General features: G+C 39.7%; 2 protein-coding genes across 2 annotated transcripts in view; both read right to left on the bottom strand.

Moving 5' to 3' along the window:
* Positions 1 to 18,251, bottom strand: part of LOC127051789 (uncharacterized) — a 434,435-nt gene that overhangs the window by 343,154 nt on the left and 73,030 nt on the right. The window lies entirely within an intron of this gene.
* On the bottom strand, positions 546 to 17,758 carry PSMA1 (proteasome 20S subunit alpha 1). Its single transcript, XM_050954566.1, has 10 exons — positions 17,628 to 17,758; positions 14,597 to 14,641; positions 8,364 to 8,465; positions 7,663 to 7,766; positions 6,803 to 6,891; positions 5,988 to 6,058; positions 4,958 to 5,087; positions 4,108 to 4,187; positions 1,391 to 1,495; positions 546 to 870 (listed from the first exon to the last, which is right to left on the bottom strand). Exons 1-10 carry the CDS (start codon positions 17,628 to 17,630, stop codon positions 814 to 816), a joined length of 786 nt encoding a protein of 261 aa, XP_050810523.1. The 5' UTR covers positions 17,631 to 17,758; the 3' UTR covers positions 546 to 813.

Raw genomic sequence — 18,251 nt, 5'->3', positions numbered from 1 at the left:
TTTGTTATCAGTTCATTTTAGCCGAGTTAGTGCTCTGAAAGTCCCTACCCACCTGATGATTGTTTAGTGGCTCTTGGGAAATGAATTTATTGACTCAGTTCATTTCTAAATGAGCAGGTATCCAACATCATTAAAACTGACATCAGTAAAAACTGAGAGATTATCGAATGGAGGCCTCACCAGAAATGCCAAGAACTGACAGCACAGAGTGGCGAACAACCCTTATTATTAGACTTTCAGGTCAAGGTTGAGACATTGATAAGATGCAGAGACACTTGTGCTTCTGGATCTATTCTCAAGATAAATAGACCTTCATTTCCATTTGTCAATTCAGCACCTTTTAAGAGCACTAAATTCATTTTTAAGAAAGTGATGAAGTCCACTGATCAGCTACTATTTTTGTAGCTAACATAACAAATGGTCAAATATCTATTGGTACCTAGACACCAATCTGATGTGTGTCGTAAAAATATATATGAAGAGAGAATGCGCGTAATTTGACCAATTATTCTTTTGTGTAACAGATTAAAAACAAATCAATGTAGCAAGTTTCAAGAAAGAAAAATTTATTCCAGATGCCCTTACAAGACAATCTGCTCTTCATACAAAACAGATAGCATTTGGGTACTTTAAAAAAGAAAAGGTGCCCAAGTATGACTTCTTTGATGTCAGTTTAGGGATATCTGAAAATACTCTAGGACTAATTCCCCATAATGTATTATTATAATATGCATTTGGTTCAGGGTAAAGATTAATGGATGAACATTTCTATATTATTAAATATAGGTTAACACATGGGCTTATCCACAAACATTAGTGCTCCATTGGTTCTTCTGCCTTTTCTGCAGGTTCCTCAGCAGGTGGAGCGAGCTTAAGGAGGAGGGGAAAAAGAAAAAAAAAAAGATTTTACTATAAAAGGGCAGAAGTCAAACAGGAAAGAGACAGCTTTGCACAGGAATTAACTGTGTGAGAAAGTTGGCAAAAATAAGCCCACAGATGTACGAGGCTCCCATAACCCCCTCATGAATATGGAAACAAGGCAAGCAGAGGTGAACAGGCCCGAACATGTAATACTCCACTTTCATCAGAGGAATGGCAGAACTGCGTGTTGGGACTTACAGAATCTGCAAGCTGCATCTTTGAGTTAAAAGGTCAGGATAAAAATATTTTATACTTGTACAGAGCTTGACATGTTCAAAGCACATGTAGCCAAGCACAGTCAAGGTGAGAAGATGGAAACAACTTGAGAGGGCTTTCTGCTAATTCAGACTAGTCTGGTTAAATAGACTTCTTGTCCTTCATCTTCAGTCTTATTGCAGAGGATTAGATATGCCATCTCAAACAGGAAGCAACTCAAACTATTTTTAAGATCATTAACTAAGTCACATACCTTCCTCTGTGGTCTCTCTTCAAGTCCCTCCAGGAATGGAGACACATCATCATCATCATAGATAGTAAACTCCATTTCTTTGCCAACAATTCCAATGGAAACATTCTGTTAAGTACAATGTTGAAAGAACTGAGAAACTGTCTCTTGTGAATCTCTAACATTATGCAGCTTTTACTTGGAAAATGTATCAATTACAGCTTCCTCCTTAGATACATTTGGCACAGTGAATCAAATTAAGAAAGGAAATTCTCTATCAGGTCTACTTTATGGCAGGCTTCCTTAGAAAAAACAAAGTGAGGGAGGCTTACTCTCTACAAGGATGCTATTATGTTCCAAAATGGTATCAGCCAAAAATGCAGTTTGATGATTTCAGACACAACAGGTTCAACTCCCTTTGTTTTTTAGTTGCGTTTCAGCATTTATAAACAAACGTAGCATACGATTTTTCAATATTGCTGGTTTCAGCATATATTTAGTATAAATATTTTAACAAACAACACTGTCTAAGATGAAAAGCTTTTATTAACCCTGATTCAAAACCCACTACCGTGCAGGACTCTTCCTTTTGGAATTCAATGGATCAACCCTGAAGAGTACCTCAGGAAAACATTACTGTTTTAAGTTTCCTGACACCAAAAAAAAAAAAAAAAAGCAAGACTTATCTTAACCTACCCTTTAAGATAATCAAACAGACCTAGGGCCAGATTCTGATTTTAGCTATGCCAGTGTAAATCCAGAGTAATCCCAATGCATTCAACAATCTAGATTTCATTTCAATTAAAATTAATGGAATTTCAAGTAATTTATCTGATTACCCAGAGTATGAGTCATCTTCCATAAAGCTTTAAATATTAAAATATGCAGCCTTCTCTCATTGTCTCTTATCCTATGTGTGCACTTGAGTTTCTCAAAGGATATGGGAATGTGATCTAAACATATACTTTAAGAAAAAAATAGTAAAAACCTATTGGACTATATTATCAGATTGCTAGTAAGGCTAAAATTAGTAACAATTTTAAATTCTGCATAGAATTTACTGGATTTCTGCACATCTGATTCAATAAATGATGTCAGTGTGGGACTAAGTATGATTATTTCACATTTTATCTGGCATTGTTCTAATATTAGATATTTCCCAGGTGTTAAGTTATGATTCCACAGTATTTTTATATTACCTGCTGAGTAAGAATTATATCAATTTTTATCAATATATGGAACTACAAAGCCTTTTAAGGAATGGACTAAAATTGTCCTAAGTTGTTCAAAGAGATGGATCCTTCGAAAGTGGCATGACACTTTGGTAAATTAACATGACAGAACTGGGTAAAATTAATGATCGAACTGAAGAACTTGATGTGACATGGAAAAAAATTCTGAAAGCAGAGTTACAAGGTATCTAAGGATATGGCTTTTTGGTAGAGGTAACAGCTGTGGAAATTGGCTGAGAAGTTCAAAACTTTATAAAAATGTCTGTTGTGTGTTCGTGGTTTGTTATTCACAGGTGTAGGTTTAGTTATTTAAAAATCCATGAAAACTTTTCTTTAAGTTCTCCATATGATGCACAATGACAACAAATGGGAATCGTGCCAAATCTCTGCGCATCCCACCAGACATATGCCTTTTATCAATCGCCTTGTACTATACCTGAATAATATTACTAGACAAGTAAAATATTTAATGAATGCTCGGACATACGCATGAATGAACGAACAAATTTCACTACTACTTTAGAAATTTTAAGATTAACTCCAGGAATTAAGTATGTGAAATTGAAAGTATAAATAAGAAAAAGCACATCAAAAACAAAGAAAGATGACCAACATAACTATTTGGGATTTGCTTCATATTATGACCAACATACTGCTTCATATTATGCTCCAGGAGCTCTGCAGCAGCTCCAGAATGTGCAAGACTAGGGTAGGCCAAACAAATAGTTTTGAATGGGGGCTAGTAGTCAGAAAGGGGACAAAAGAAAATTACACAATAAATTTTTTTTTTAAAGTTACCTTAATATAAGTGTTTAAAAAAACTGGTTCAGATGAAAATTCTCATTGACAGTATTTTATGAGCCCCATAGAAAAAATGTTAAGATACTAAAATTTCCCTTACACTGGAAAAATATATAAAACCTAAGGACAAGGTCTCAGGGCCAGAAATCACGAGATAAAAATCAATGCTCCAGCCCCCTTTAAATTGTTTGTAGGGGGAACAGTACAGTGCATTTAAAAAACCCACAAACATGAAGGTAAATACTTTATCTTGAAGAAACCAACAGCAGATTCCAGTTAAAAGTAAATGAACATTTAAGCACGAAGCTGAGTCACTCTATGCTGTAACTAATTTTGTTATGTTCAACAAATCTTAAATAATCATCAATAAAGTTACTAAAGTAAAGAAGGGCTATCTTACACAGAAATTTATGAGACTAACAAGGGAAACTTCACTAACAAGAGAAATAGTCTTCTGTTTAGCAATAGCATTATTTTGTTAAGGTCAAACATCAAAAGTTCAGAAAGTTGCACTGTAATCTATAAGATTAAGACTCAGAACTGATAGTACACTGATAGTATATGGAATTAGACTCTCACTTGAATATATTTTACCTAAATACTAATGTTTGACTCCCATACTTAAAATGAGGGTTACAGTACACACCCATATTTAACACCAACTCTGTCATGGTAATTTCTAGTAAGAAGGAAGATCCTGGTGTTTACCTTGGTGGTCAGATCCTGTTCTGCAGGAAGAGTCTCTCTGAGAGCCCGCAGACCATGTTTAACTAGCTCATTCAGGTTACCTACAAACAATACATTGTCATCAGAAAAACAGTTAAACATACAGTATTATTTCCCGAGACCCTTCCCTCCCCCCACCTTCCATTCCTAGCTGGAAAAATAGTCTGGCTAGCTCTGTCCCCAAACTGCTTTACGCATGTTGCTTCTTTGATAGGTAACTGGAAATCCAATATAAGTATGCCATAAGGAACCAATCCTCCCCTTCATTCAAGACAATTAATTAAATCACAAAAGTAGTATTAGACTCTAAGCTAATGGCAGATAAATCCATCTAGGTACTTATATGGTGTCTAGGCCATGATATCTGAGCTGCTTTACTCCCCCACGACTCTTCAGTGGCCTCTGATAATTATTAAAAACAAAATTAATTTGAGATTTAAAATCCACTTCTTATTTACAGATTAAATATTAAGCAGACAAAGCATGCATATCTTGAAATACTATCCTCTCTCTGAAATGGAAGGAACATCACTTTCTCCAAAAACCAAATTCATTCTTCCTATTTAACTCTTTCTCAGGTTCTCCAGGCAGACACTTTTCCTCCATTTGGCCTGCTAAACAACTGAAATAAGTTAGACATGAAAACCTTCAGTGTTTTGAATCTAGTTTCTTTCTTCCTCCTGATTTACATTGGATATTTCTATTCAACTCTTATATCTTCCCCTTCTGCACAGCAGTAAATAAATATTACCAGACAAGATGCAATATAAACAAAGCAAGCATATATTTTAAAGATTATTAGAAAATCTAACAGAAGAGTCTCATCACTCACAGTCAGCAAACTCAGTCATGTGCCTCTCCAAATAAGTTCGAGCTGATTGTGAACGAGCACCAATGGACATAGCTTTGCAGTCAAAATAGTTTGCAGAAGGACAAGTTTGGAAGATGTGAGGACCCATATCCTGGCAAAAAAAAGGTGTGAATTTTATCAACTGTTCATAGGAGGGCATGCAGTTTTCTAAAATATTTTTAGCACTAACTCTGTCACATGATGTATGTGTCATATATGCATGAAGGTATGTTTTATGCTGTGCTTCACATCGCAGTTCTTACATAGTTGCTTCAAGCCTAAATTTTCTAAATTACCCCTTTTCACTACGTCCTTTAATCAGAAGTTTTTATGTAAGTTCAATGGAGGCCACTGAAAACCCTGTTTCTCTATAAAATCCTATAAATTGTATTGATCTTATATTATGAATAGATCCCATTTTATGACCTGGAATAAATATTAAACACATTTCCTAGTGCTTCCCACATGTACAAATGTCCAAACCTGTTCAGGGCTGAACCTTGGCATGCAAGATTTAATCAGGCTGCCCACTACCTTCAACTTGCTTAGTTTGTAAGATCATCAGGGCAGTGACTTGTCTGTGCTATACAGAACAAACGGGATAACCAACTGGAGACACCTTAAAGGAGCCCTGATTTTCAGAAGTGGTGAACACTCACCCTCTGAAAGTCAAGCCCCCTTAAAGTGTCTCACCTTGGGCCCCAAAATCATTAGCCATTTTTTAAATTCTACGCCACATGGGTAAAGCCATACGTATACATATATACATCAATATCCACTCCAGGGACCTGCAGAAAAATTACCTTCATTTAACATTTATGAGAATTAAGTTTCAAGGTCAAGAAAAAGAGAGAGTTTCCTCTAGCCATATGAATATTGATAAGTACTGCTATAGTCAGCCTCCTTCCCTCTCAACAAAAGGTTAGTTGCTACAAAAGTGAAATATTTTACTAGCTGCATTTTTCGTTTGGATAAACTGAAATGGAAACACATACACACAGAGTGTACTTACATCATAACCTGCAATGAGCAGTCCTACACCATATGGTCTTCTGCCATATCGCTGTGTTGGTATCTGGGTTTCTTAAACAAGCTAAGGTTCTTTGTGAAGATTCAAGTTAATACTTTTAAATTTTTATTCTTAATCCAAGTAAAACTCCATCAGAACTGCTATAGGTTTGTTAGCCATTTCCTGTGGTGAAAAAATTTGTTCCAGAGAAACAGATCTCATCATCTGTCTTGAGCACCAATGGTAAGGTCTTCTTCATCTCCAATCAGACCTATAGCAATTAGCTTCCCCAAACAAAGTGACTGGTATATTCAGGCAAGTAATATGAGTGACTGATTTTATGCTAGTCTGGCCTATTTCATCCCCTTTTCATTTGACACACTTGCTTTTATCAAGTACAATCGACGTACAAAATGCTTAGTGTGTTCCAGAGATGGGCAATTAAGGTGAATGAGGCAGTAACATTAAATGTTCTTTTTCCATCAGAAAGTGACATTATCTGGGGCTTTTTAAGTGTTCCAGAAAACAAGTTAAAAAATTGTTTCCAGTTCTACAATAGGTCTCCTGCATGGCACATCATTGCCTTGTCTACTAATTCCATGGATGAAGAAAGGATGTCCTCCCAAAAAACAAACAAGATCTTTGCATCTATTTCCTGTAACTTTCGAAGCAATCTTTGCTTGAAATAAAACAAATATTTTGATACAAAAGAGTTCTAAACACATCAACAAAGTGAAAACTGAACTGAATTTTAAGAAAAGCATGGAGTCATTACATATCAAATATATACACACATCTCTAAAACATAAAAAGGATACTGCTTCCAATTAGAGACACTAGACGGGACACTGGAAGAGGTCTGTCAAACACAAATCTAGAATCCAGACACTCCTGACGCATGAAATTACTATAAGAAGAGCAAATAAAAATATATGGATCACAAACAGAAGGAAGCTTCTCCAACTTGATATTTTCCTTTTTAAGCTTGTGTGCATGTATATAATTTATTACTGTTTCAGCATTGCTACGAAGACCAAAAATGCCACTATAAAATTTTATGACTCATCATTGTTGATTAGAAGACCATATGCCTGAAAGAATATTGTACAGATGAAACACTATGAATGAAGGAAAAATGGATGTTTATAGAATATGCAGTGAAGAGGGGTTATTTGGAGCAAGATGAAAAATTAATAGGAAATATTCCTTTGGAATGTTATTGCAATTAGTATGTAAGTGGTCCTCAGTATGCCTTTTCTGTCCCTTTCTACGCAACCGAGGAATCCTTCTTGCTCATTTTATATTTATCTCATTTGCCAGAACCACACAGCCAGCTGAGAGTTCAAAAGAATACCTCTCTAGAATTTATCTACATCACTAGCTGAAGGAATTGTTAGTAGCCAATGTGTGATGTACACTTCTGAGACTACTCAGTCTCAACCAGCTTGGGGAAGCAAGACATTGGACAGAGAATAAATCCTAGCAGTTAAACCCTGGTCCTACTGAAGTCCATGGGAATTTTGACATTTACTTTAATAGGACAAGGCCATATTAGTGCAGGACCAGTAACCACAGGCAAGTTCTTTTAGCTTGCCTCATTAAATGACAGTATGAGAAGTCTGTTTTTTTACTTCATTACTACTAGAGTATTGTACACATTAGTCATTAAGAAACTCACCACAACAGTCTTGCATCAGCAGTAAGCCCAGCAATTGAGATGCCAATATGGTTGTCAACATACAGGATTTTTTTCTGATGAGCTGCCAGTTCAGACTGTGCTCTCTGTACACAAAAAAGCCATATTAGTCATAAAAATTATTGCAGCAGACTTTAAACAATGTGTCAATCAATAGGGACAATGCTTTTAAAAAAAAATTGTGAGCAACTATCAAAAAGGACTGAACTTACAGCCCAAAATCTGTAACACTGTAATAGACATAAGACATAAAGGGCTGATCCCACCCCAATAAGAAATGTACTGAAGAAAAAAAAGTGGGCTTTCAAGTAAGAGAGATAGGAATTAAATACAGATAAAATATTTACACTTTTTTTGGGAGGGTCAGTTGAACCAACATATATTTGGCTTTATAACTAGACAATGTCATCAATTTCTTCCATTTCCACCATAGGATTAAGACCCATTTTATCACAGATTAATCAAAATATTAGTAGTTCTACAGCAGTGCTAAAACATATGAAAATATGTAAATCTTACTTTCTAATGTACAAAAGAAAAAAGTTATAAAATTTGTCTGCCCCAGACCAGAAATTTACCTCTCCTTATCTGACATTTTAATTTAACAATAAAGGCCTTGAATTGACCATGTTTGCGCTTGCAAGAAGAAAAAAGTAATTCCAATGTTTTTTTCTTAAATTTACCTTTAGAGCAACCAGAACAGCATGGGTTTTTGATTTCAGCCCCACAGTAGCTGAGCCTTGCTTCACAGCTTCCATAGCATATTCTATTTGATGAATTCGGCCCTACAGAATGAAATAAGTTAACAACTCTAAAATTGACTCTCCATATAAGAAAGGTAGAGACTCTGCAAAAACTACACACAAAGGGTGAAAGCCTGGCCCTATTCAAGTAAATGAGAATTTTGCCATTGACTTAAGTGGGCTAAGATTTCACTCAAGATTAATTAAGAACAGAGTTTTCAGTCTCAACTGAAATCAGACCTTTAACTGATTGGTGCGTTTGTTGGTTTTACATTTATCACAACAGTGAAAGATCTACCAGAAGTATCTGAAACACTCCTTTATTTTCCACTGAGATAAGGAATTTCAGTAACAGGGGATAAGACATTTTCTGTCACAGAGTACTTTGAAACCATTATGGGCTGTCCCATATACATCTATTTATTGACTAAGAACTGCATGGTTGACACAGAAGATCACAACTCATGTCAAAATCCTTTCCAGTCATTGAAGTGTATATTCTTGACTCTAATACAAAGATTGACAGCATGCACTATTAAGGCCTGATTACTCCTTTATGACACCATAAACAGTAACAGATCCAAAAAAAATTATTGTGGTGTTTCACCACTGCATCTGCTGCACCACTGCCTTAAGTCCACCTACTAATTTTTATGTATTTATTTAAAAAAAAACAACACACAAGAGTCTGTGGAGAAGTAATTTCAACGTGTAGAGACTAGCTAGTTTTCCCTTTTAAACACATCTTTGTCATAGTATCAAGGTACTTTACAACAAAGTATAAAAAATATCAGATAAAAAATAAAACTGAGCAGGAGTTAAGGCAGTAATTAGGCATCAGTAACAAATATCTTAAGGAATGTTAGTTTTAAAAATAAAACAGGAAATTCAAAATTAGAAGTCACACAGATGAAAAAGCTGGAAAGAACTAAAATGCAGAATTCAGGTACATAGAACGTGAACTCTACACTTATGTCTCACCTCATATAATGTCTGTATATCACTAACAAGTACCATATCTGATTAACAGCAATTACTTGGCGATTCATCCTAAAACACTGGTGCCTGGGGGCAAATTAAATCCCATACACTTCTGCATTTCACATGCAGCTTCAAACCATGTTTGCTGCAGTTTTTATATGGCTCAGTATATATGGCATAAACACAAGGGCATATCAAGTTTAAGATTTCTTCTGTGGATAGTTAAGTTGCAACACAGCACTAGCGTTTTATATCAGACAAGCAAGATAGGAATTGGGTAGGTCTTTGGCAAACATAGTAGTATAGCACTCACATACTATGGTGATGGGCAACTTTACAGAAGACACAGTGTAGTAACAAAACACCTTTAATTCAAGGATGTGACGAAGTGGGAATGTTTTTGATGTGTTATTTGAATGCTGAGTGGGGAGTATTAACCTGGGAAGGTCGCAGGGGAGTTTTGCTCCGATTGCCTGCACTGGGGAAGGGAGCATACCTGAGCACGTAATGTGAGAACCCAGGAGGTGGGCTGGAGGCCAGGTAACCGGGAAACTGGACAAAGGACACAAAGGCTGAGGGAGGAGCTGGGGGGAGGCTGATGGCTAAAGGGAGTTTCAGTTTGGAGCTGGCTGGGAAATGGAGAGGGCCACCCCGACCAACAAGGCTGTGGCCTCCCTAGGGCCCCCAGATGGACTGAACTAAGCAGGTCCTGCTGTCTGTACCGGCAAGACCTCTTTTGGACTGTGTTCCGGTCGTCTAAATAAACCTTCTGTTTTACTGGCTGGCTGAGAGTCATGATGAATCGCAGGAAGCTGGGGGAGCAGGGCCTTGTCTTCCCCCACACTCCGTGACAAAGGATCTCAACACCATAGCTTGAAAATTTTACCAGACACGTACCAATCTGCAGTCAACACTACAGAATAGGGAAGGCTCAAGGGCAAACTTGTAAGATTGTAACTGTGGCAGTCTGGCTTCTTGACACTACCAATTTCATTTGCCTCAAGAAAACACCCTGCCCAACTGGTTAGCTGCTTTGAAATGAGATCTGTCACTCGTAACAGGGCATATGATCTCACAGTAAAGATCTGTGAAGGTAAATCTAGGCCTCACAATTTTGAAATAAACTTGAAAACTCAATAAAAAGTAAAACAGACAACCCTGCATTGCTTTATGCTCAGTTCAAGTTTTCAAGATTATTTTCACAAGAGGCTAGAAACCATTATTAGTTGAAATTTTACTTACCAAATTTGTATTTGATGACAATTTTCACTAATAATAATTGCCGTGCAGAAACAGTAATTTTAACACTTTACACTAACATTAATAAACTTTTAAAATAGTGTACATCTCTGGTTTTGCTAAAATCTAGAAGTGAGTCGGTTTTCAGATCTCAAAATTTCTGTAATTTGCTACAAGTATCTGGAAAAAGATTGGACTCCCAAAAATTTGCAAAGGGATCTCTTTAAAAATCTTAAAGTAATTAAGAGGTTTGATTGTTAGTTTCAGAAGATTCATTCTCCACTCAACACTAACCTCTCTAAGTTTTGAAAAGGTACAATACATTATTCATATCAAAAGGTTTTAATTCCTGCTACATGTAAATCTCAATGCAACCTTAACTTAGAGCCACTATAAGGCCTCCATAATTACACATTGTATATTACAGCAGATACCAGGTAAATAAAAAATTAATAAGACACTGTAATTACAGAATGTTAGTGCATCACAGAGACAACTTGTCCTTTTATAATTCAATTCTTCGCATTTTCCCACTCTCCATTTTATGTTTGTAAATATCTCATTAAATACATTAATTAGGGTGGACAGAAATCAATGATTTTTTTCCTAAATCTGTTTTTAATTTAAATCAGATTTTTTGATAGAATGCTTTTTGAGGAAAAACCTATTTAAAGATAGTTTTAATTAAGATACATTATAGCTCAAAGATATCTCATAGAATAGGGATTATAAATTCTAATTCTATAGTATGAGACAATATAAGAAAAGTTTTATAAATGAGTTCCAATAGTTCATGGATTAAGGACCTAATCTTATGGGGATCCAGGGGCTTCTGTATAGAAGGATTAACCTAAATAATCTATCTACCTAATGGGACTCAGTACACAGCCTAGAAGATACTATCAGAGATGCTTAATTACAGTTCTCAAACTATGGATTTGTGTCTCCAGGGATAACATGCTTATGAACAGCAAAAATGTTTTAAAATAAATAAATAATATATAGAGGTGAGAAATAACAGACCTCAACCCTATTGTCCCTCTCCAGATTTGTGTACACAGCGTCAATCCCTTACCTCTCTATAAACGTACAAAGTTTCAAAAAGTTCAGTGAATAGAAGATTGTTGGGGGCAGAATAGATCTGGACAAGGAGAAGAAGTCTGGAGATAAATGTGAGAAGGGAGGGGACAGGCAATAGAAACAAAGGTGAAACTGAGCCGCATATTCCGGAATGCACTTTCATGTAGATATCTGTGATTAAATCGAGCCTTCCTGACTAGTGATTTAAATCAATTTGATTTAAAACAAATCCATCCTGATATTAGTCCATAAAGTTGCTTGTGTACACCTATTATGTAACTGAATGTTTGTACATTTCACGTTACAAAAGCAATCTGAAGTGTTGGATGACTGCGCCCCAGCAATACTCCAACATTGGAGTTTAAAAAGAACTAAATATACTCCTACAGAACATATCTAGTATATAGTTATAGAGACAGAGAGCAAAACACTGGTTAATAAAATTATTGTAAAGTCCAACTATAAAAACAAAAATCACAAAATTCATCCTCAAAACTGCCTACTTAACAGTTTCTTGGTGTGTTAGGCACACAGCATTATTCATACTATGCTTTAAAACATTCGAAGGCTGCTTTATGGAACAGCACTAGCAGCATCTTAGGCCTGGTCTACACTACGTGTTTAAAATGAATTTAGCAGCATTAAACCGAATTAACCCTGCACTCGTCCACACAACGAAGCCCTTTATATTGATATAAAGGGCTCTTTAAACCGATTTTTGTACTCCTCCCCGACGAGGGGAGTAGCGCTGAAATCGGTATTGCCATGTCGGATTAGGGTTAGTGTGGCCATAATTGGACGGTATTGGCCTCCGGGCGGTATCCCACAATGCACCATTGTGACCGCTCTGGAAAGCGATCTGAACTCGGATGCACTGGCCAGGCTGACAGGAAAAGACCAGCGAACTTTTGATTTTCATTTCCTGTTTGCCCAGCGTGGAGCTCTGATCAGCACGGTTGGCGATGCAGTCCCAAATCCAAAAAGAGCTCCAGCATGGACCGTACGGGAGATAATGGATCTGATCGCTGTACGGGGAGACAAATCTGTTCTATCAGAGCTTAATTACAGAAGATGAAATGACAAAGCATTTGAAAAAATCACCAGGCTATGATAGACAGAGGCCACAGCAGGGACTCAGCACAGTGCTGCATGACAAGCGTAATGGAAAACCAAAGAATCAAATGGACGCTCATGGAAGGAGCGAGGGGGGACTGAGGATTCCAGCTGTCCCCGCAGTCTCTGAAAAGCATTTGCATTCGTGGCTGAGCTCCCAACGCCTGAAGGGTCAAAAATATTGTCCATGATTGTTCAGGGTATATCTCGTCAATTTACACCCCGGTGAAAGAAAAGGGAAAAAAAATCGTTTCTCGTCTTTTTTCAATGTCACCGTATGTCTACTGCATGCTGCTGGTAGACGCGGTGCTGCGGCGCTGCGGCACTGAACAGCTGCATCCCCTCCCCTTCCTTTCCTGATGGCAGACGGTGCAAAATGGTGGAAAACCGTCCTCATCATCCCGTGAGTGCTCCTGGCTGGCCTCGGTGAGGTCAGCCAAGGGCGCCTGGGTAAAAATGGGAATGACTCCTGGTCATTTCCAGCAGACGGTACAAAATGCTTGGTAACCGTTCTCATAGCAGCTGGAGGCTGAGCTCCGTCAGCCGCCCCCCACACTCCCTTCATGTCTAAAGAAAAGATTCTGTACTCCCTGGACTATCACAGCCGTGGGAGGCTGCGCTGCTCTCCCCCCCACCCTTTAATGTCCTGCCTGGACTATCATGGCAGCTGGAGGCTGCCTCCCCCTCATTTTATCTCACTAAAAAGTCAGTGTTTCTCATTCCTGCATTCTTTATTACTTCATCACACAAATGGGGGGACACTGCCATGGTAGTTCAAGAGGGCTGGGGCAGGAGGGAAGCAACAGGTGGGGTTGTTGCAGGGGCACCCCCTAGAATGGCATGCAGCTCATCATTTCTGCGGGATCTCTGGGTCTGACACAGAGCGGCTGTGCTCTCTGGTTCTCTAGTACACTTGCCCCATATTCTAGGCAGGACTGACTGTTTTTAGACAAAACATAAAGAAGGGAATGACCTGGGGAGTCATTCCCATTTTTGTCCGCGAGGCCAGCCAGGAGCACCCATGACAGCAGCAGATGGTACAAAAGGACTGATAATCGTCATCACCAATTTCCAATCGCCAACCTTGCAAAATGACTGATAACCATCATCTCATCGCCAATTTACAATGGCAGACGGTGCAATACGGATGGTAACCATCTCTGCTACCTTGCAAAGGCAAATGAATGCTGCTGTGTAGCACTGCAGTACCGCCTCTGTCAGCAGCATCCAGTACACATACGGTGACAGTGACAAAAGGCAAAACGGGCTCCATGGTTGCCATGCTATGGAGTCTCCCAGGGCAATCCAGGGGAAAAAGGGCGCGAAATGTTTGTCTGACGTTGCTTTCCCGGAGGAAGGAAGACTGACGACATTTACCCAGAACCACCCGCGACACTGTTTTTGCACCATCATGCACTGGGATCTCAACCCAGAATTCCAATGGGCGAGGGAGACTGCGGGAACTATGGGATAGCTACAGGATAACTACCCACAGTGCAATGTTTCAGAAATCGACGCTAGCCTCAGTACATGGACGCACACTGCCGAATTAATGTGCTTAGTGTGGCCGCATGCACTCGACTTTATACAATCTTTTAAAAAACGGTTTTGGTAAAATCGGAATAATCCCGTAGTGTAGACATACCCATACTCCTTGAGCTACCAGAACAGGTCATCCACTGCCTTCATGCCACTACCATAATAGTGAAAAAAGAGAAAAGGAAAAATGGAAAGCAAGTAACACAATTATATTCTTTTACCTGAGGGCTCCAGACAGTGACATCATTGTCATACTGGTTGCGAAACTGTGAACAAAACCAATTCATTAGTATGAAAAGAATATACAGCTGGGAAAAGAAAACCTTTGAGCTTTCAATGATATTAATTTTCTTTGCTTAATACAACATACACAATTTCTCTAGTCTAAAACAAGAGCTCGACCACAATATATTTTTCTGCACATTTATCATTATTTAGTAAACACAACATTACTGAGTCAGCATAATTCTTACTGTGATCTGAATTACTTTAACACAAAATGACACCTCAAAATATTTTCAGCATTAAACACAAAGCACACATTTAACTTGCATTGGGACCCTATATCTTCTCTACAGTACCTTGGCAACAAGAAATTATGAGAAAAATGCTTTTTAAAGATATTTAACCCAAAAGGCATCACCAGCCTCTTAACACATTGATGTGTCTGCATCTGAGCAGCAAACAGCAGCAATTGTAACTGGGCATCTTGATATAGCTAGTTTGGGGGCAGTGGAAAACTTCGCTGCACTATAATCCCCCGAGAAACATGCAGAAATTCCTATTAATTTCCTGCATGGGTTAATGATAATCGTGTCTGCATTAACTAACACCAATTCCAGATTGTCTACAGATTTTTTGGGTGGGAAGCCAGAGTGTTCTAGCATGGACAGCCAATCAATTACAACAAAGCTCTCTTAGGAGCCTCTTAGGAGGAATGCCAAGCTGCAGCAAAAAGAAAATTGTCTAGTCTTCATTGCTAGTATTCATTACACAGACAACTGTAAACCTGACAAGAATCAGGTCAATTTCATTCCGCTGTTGCTTGAAAAAGTAGTACCCAGGATAATAGTTCTAGGGCCTAACTGTGGTGACGAGAAATATTTACACAAAACCTGGGGGAGAGTTGAGTAGAATACGTGTCCCCCTTCACCTCTCACCCACCAGAAAGTTGCAGAGGTTGAAGAAGCAGACACAACCTCAGGGCAGCAACAGGAGGCTGGGGAAGGTAATTAGAGTCCTCACTCACCCTAGCTACAGACAGGTGGCAAGGAACAGGGAGATGTGGGGTAACATTAAATACTCTTTTCTACAAATCTAAAGGAGGAAGTGCTTCACATTTATCTTGACACCAAGGTCTTATCTATACTCCATAAATTTATTGTGCTATAAACTTTGTAGGTCCTCTGTAGACTTATAAAAGAGTCAATTCACTCACAAACATGTTACAAATGATTTGCAATGTGACATACACATTTTGGATTAGACTTGCTTTTTCCAGGGGGTAAATACTGATTTATACTTCAGCCTGCATTGGTTTAGTGCAAGCATGAACAGTACTAAAACAGCTGAAACTAGAGCACTTCAGACAGTCCTCCCACTACTGTTCCACATATGGCCTTTCAAAATCCCCCAGCTCAGTTGTTCTGTTCCAGTTCTGTCCACACATTACTTTTGGTGAATAGAGATGCTGTAGACCCAAAAATAGACTATACACTGTCTGAACTATAGCTATTCCTGTGATCTCTGCTATAAGAGATTCTAGTGCTGGATCTCATTGCAACACAATATGATCTGTAAAATACAAATGTGTCTTACACTGCTGCAGTTGTCTACTACATTCTTGATGGGTCAATTAGAAAAAAATATTGCCTAATGAATTGTAAGTTTCTAAAGCCAACTGTGATTAAGCTGATAGGCAATGCTAGCTTGCAATGTAAACATTAAAACTTTAGGCCCCTTTCCTGCAACAAGTACCCTACACACAGAACCCTGTGCGCAGTCAAAATCAAAGGATTACTGTGCAATGCAGGCACACAGACCATTAACCCAACAGTTCATTGTTCCTAAACTAAAGTCCCAGTTCAGCAAGGTATTTAAGCATTTGTAACTTTAAGTAAGTAAGTAATGGAGCTACTCACATGCTTAGTTAAGCACATGCTTAGGTACCTTGCTCAAAACTCCAGCCCTGCAATTGTTTCATTTTCTGCTCTCTGATTTTTGTTCTACTGAAAAATAAGTGTTTGTTTTTCCTCACAGGAAGTTAGTTAACTAATTATTTCAAAATGCACTGAAATAAAGAGTGTGTTTGCATTTGAAACAATTGTAAGAAAATTATACAACAGCTACAGGTATGTAATTTCCTTATAATGGCATTTTGTACATAGCTACCATGAGGATTGACCTGAAAGGACAGCAAAAAGCTACTACTGATACGGCATAAAGCATAATAAACTCCTGGATTTACATGATAACTCACACCACTAGTCAGGTACATTAACGTTACTCACAAGTGCAAGTATCTGGGCCTATTTTTTATGTTTATATACAGTGACTTGTAAAATATTCTCTTATTGCATATTAAAGCATATCTAAAGTATATAGGGTTTGATTTTATGCTCCCTGTTATTCCACTCCTCTTTTCGGAATTAAGACATTAAAAGCTACTATAATTAAATTTGGCTCACGTGGAATGGAATCAGATGGGGAAACCTATATACAGGTTTGGCTTGTGTGGGCTGAGAACATGGGAGGGTTTTATATGGGACTGGGGTAGGCCTGTGTGTGGAGAGAAGGGGGTTACGCTGGGCGCGGGGATGGAGAGGAGAAGATCTATGTGAAGCAGGGAGGTCAGACTCTGTGGCGAAGAGACAGTCGCTCTGGGGGATGGTCTCCGACGGAAGGAGGATGCCCTATGGTGGGGCAGGTCGGTCTCTGAGCGGAGGGAGATCGCTCTGTGTATGTGTGTGGGTCGGTCGCTCTGAAGAGCGGGGGCGGGTTTCGCTGGGCTGCGGCCGGGAAAGCGGAGGAAGCCCCAGGACCCGCTAAGGGCGAAGCCGGGCCAGGCTCTCCCCGCCGGTTGCCGGAGCTGCGCACGGAGATCCCCCGGCCTGGCCTGGCCGCACATGAGAAGCGCTGACTCACGGCCCCTCCCACATCCCGCCATCGGTTCGGGCCGGGCTTGGCAGCGGCCCAGGGCTCGACAGGGGCCCGCTCCCTGGGCCGAGCCCGCCCCAGCGACCCCTTCCTCACCATCTTCCTTCCCCCAGCTCCGGCGCGAGCTTCTGACCGGCGAGCAGCTCAGCGAGCGATAAGTCTCGGCTACGAGACTAGAACTTCCGCCCTCTCCCCAGGGAAGAGCAGCCGCTCCCAGATTGATCGATCGAAGGGCGGATGCGGCTGTGACTCCACCTCCGGCCGCCCCTAGCCCAGAGAGAGGCTCCAGCAGGGGCCCTGTGGAGGTGGAACTCGCTACTGCTTACGCGAACCGCGCGTGCGCAGTGCTTAGCGGGAGCCACTGCCCAGCCTGGGGGAGAGACGCCAGCAAAGCGCGGCTGAGCTGCGGACCGTTTTCCGGAAGGAGGCGGGGGCACGAATCCGCCGCTCTCTCCGCTGAGAGCAAACCCGTGACTGGGCCCCCAGCCTGCACAGACACAGTCACTGTCACTGCCCCTGCCCCGTGCGTTTGTGAAGTGGCAGTGGGAGGCCGCGTCACCCTCTATCCCTTTTCAATGCAAACTCGCCAGTGACCTCGCTGCCATCCATTTGTCTTGCCAGGTCCTGCACAAACCAGCCAGGGGACGTAAGCATCCCTGGGCCGCAGCAGCGAACCACATTCTGATGCGGGCCAGCTCCCTGCAACTTCTTTTAGCTTCT

Source organism: Gopherus flavomarginatus, chromosome 5 (genome assembly GCF_025201925.1).
Source record: "Gopherus flavomarginatus isolate rGopFla2 chromosome 5, rGopFla2.mat.asm, whole genome shotgun sequence".
NCBI lineage: Eukaryota > Metazoa > Chordata > Testudines > Testudinidae > Gopherus > Gopherus flavomarginatus.
Note: the sequence above shows the minus strand (reverse complement) of the source record. Positions and strands in the feature narration are given on the sequence as shown.

Excerpts from the sequence above, each read along its gene's own strand:
- PSMA1 (XM_050954566.1), bottom strand. Across the intron at positions 6,892-7,662 it reads GCTGATGCAAGACTGTTGTG|TAATTTCATGCGTCAGGAGT; the intron begins GTGAGTTTCTTA and ends CTCTTCTTATAG. Across the intron at positions 6,059-6,802 it reads AGTGTCTCTAATTGGAAGCA|AAACCCAGATACCAACACAG; the intron begins GTATCCTTTTTA and ends AGCTTGTTTAAG.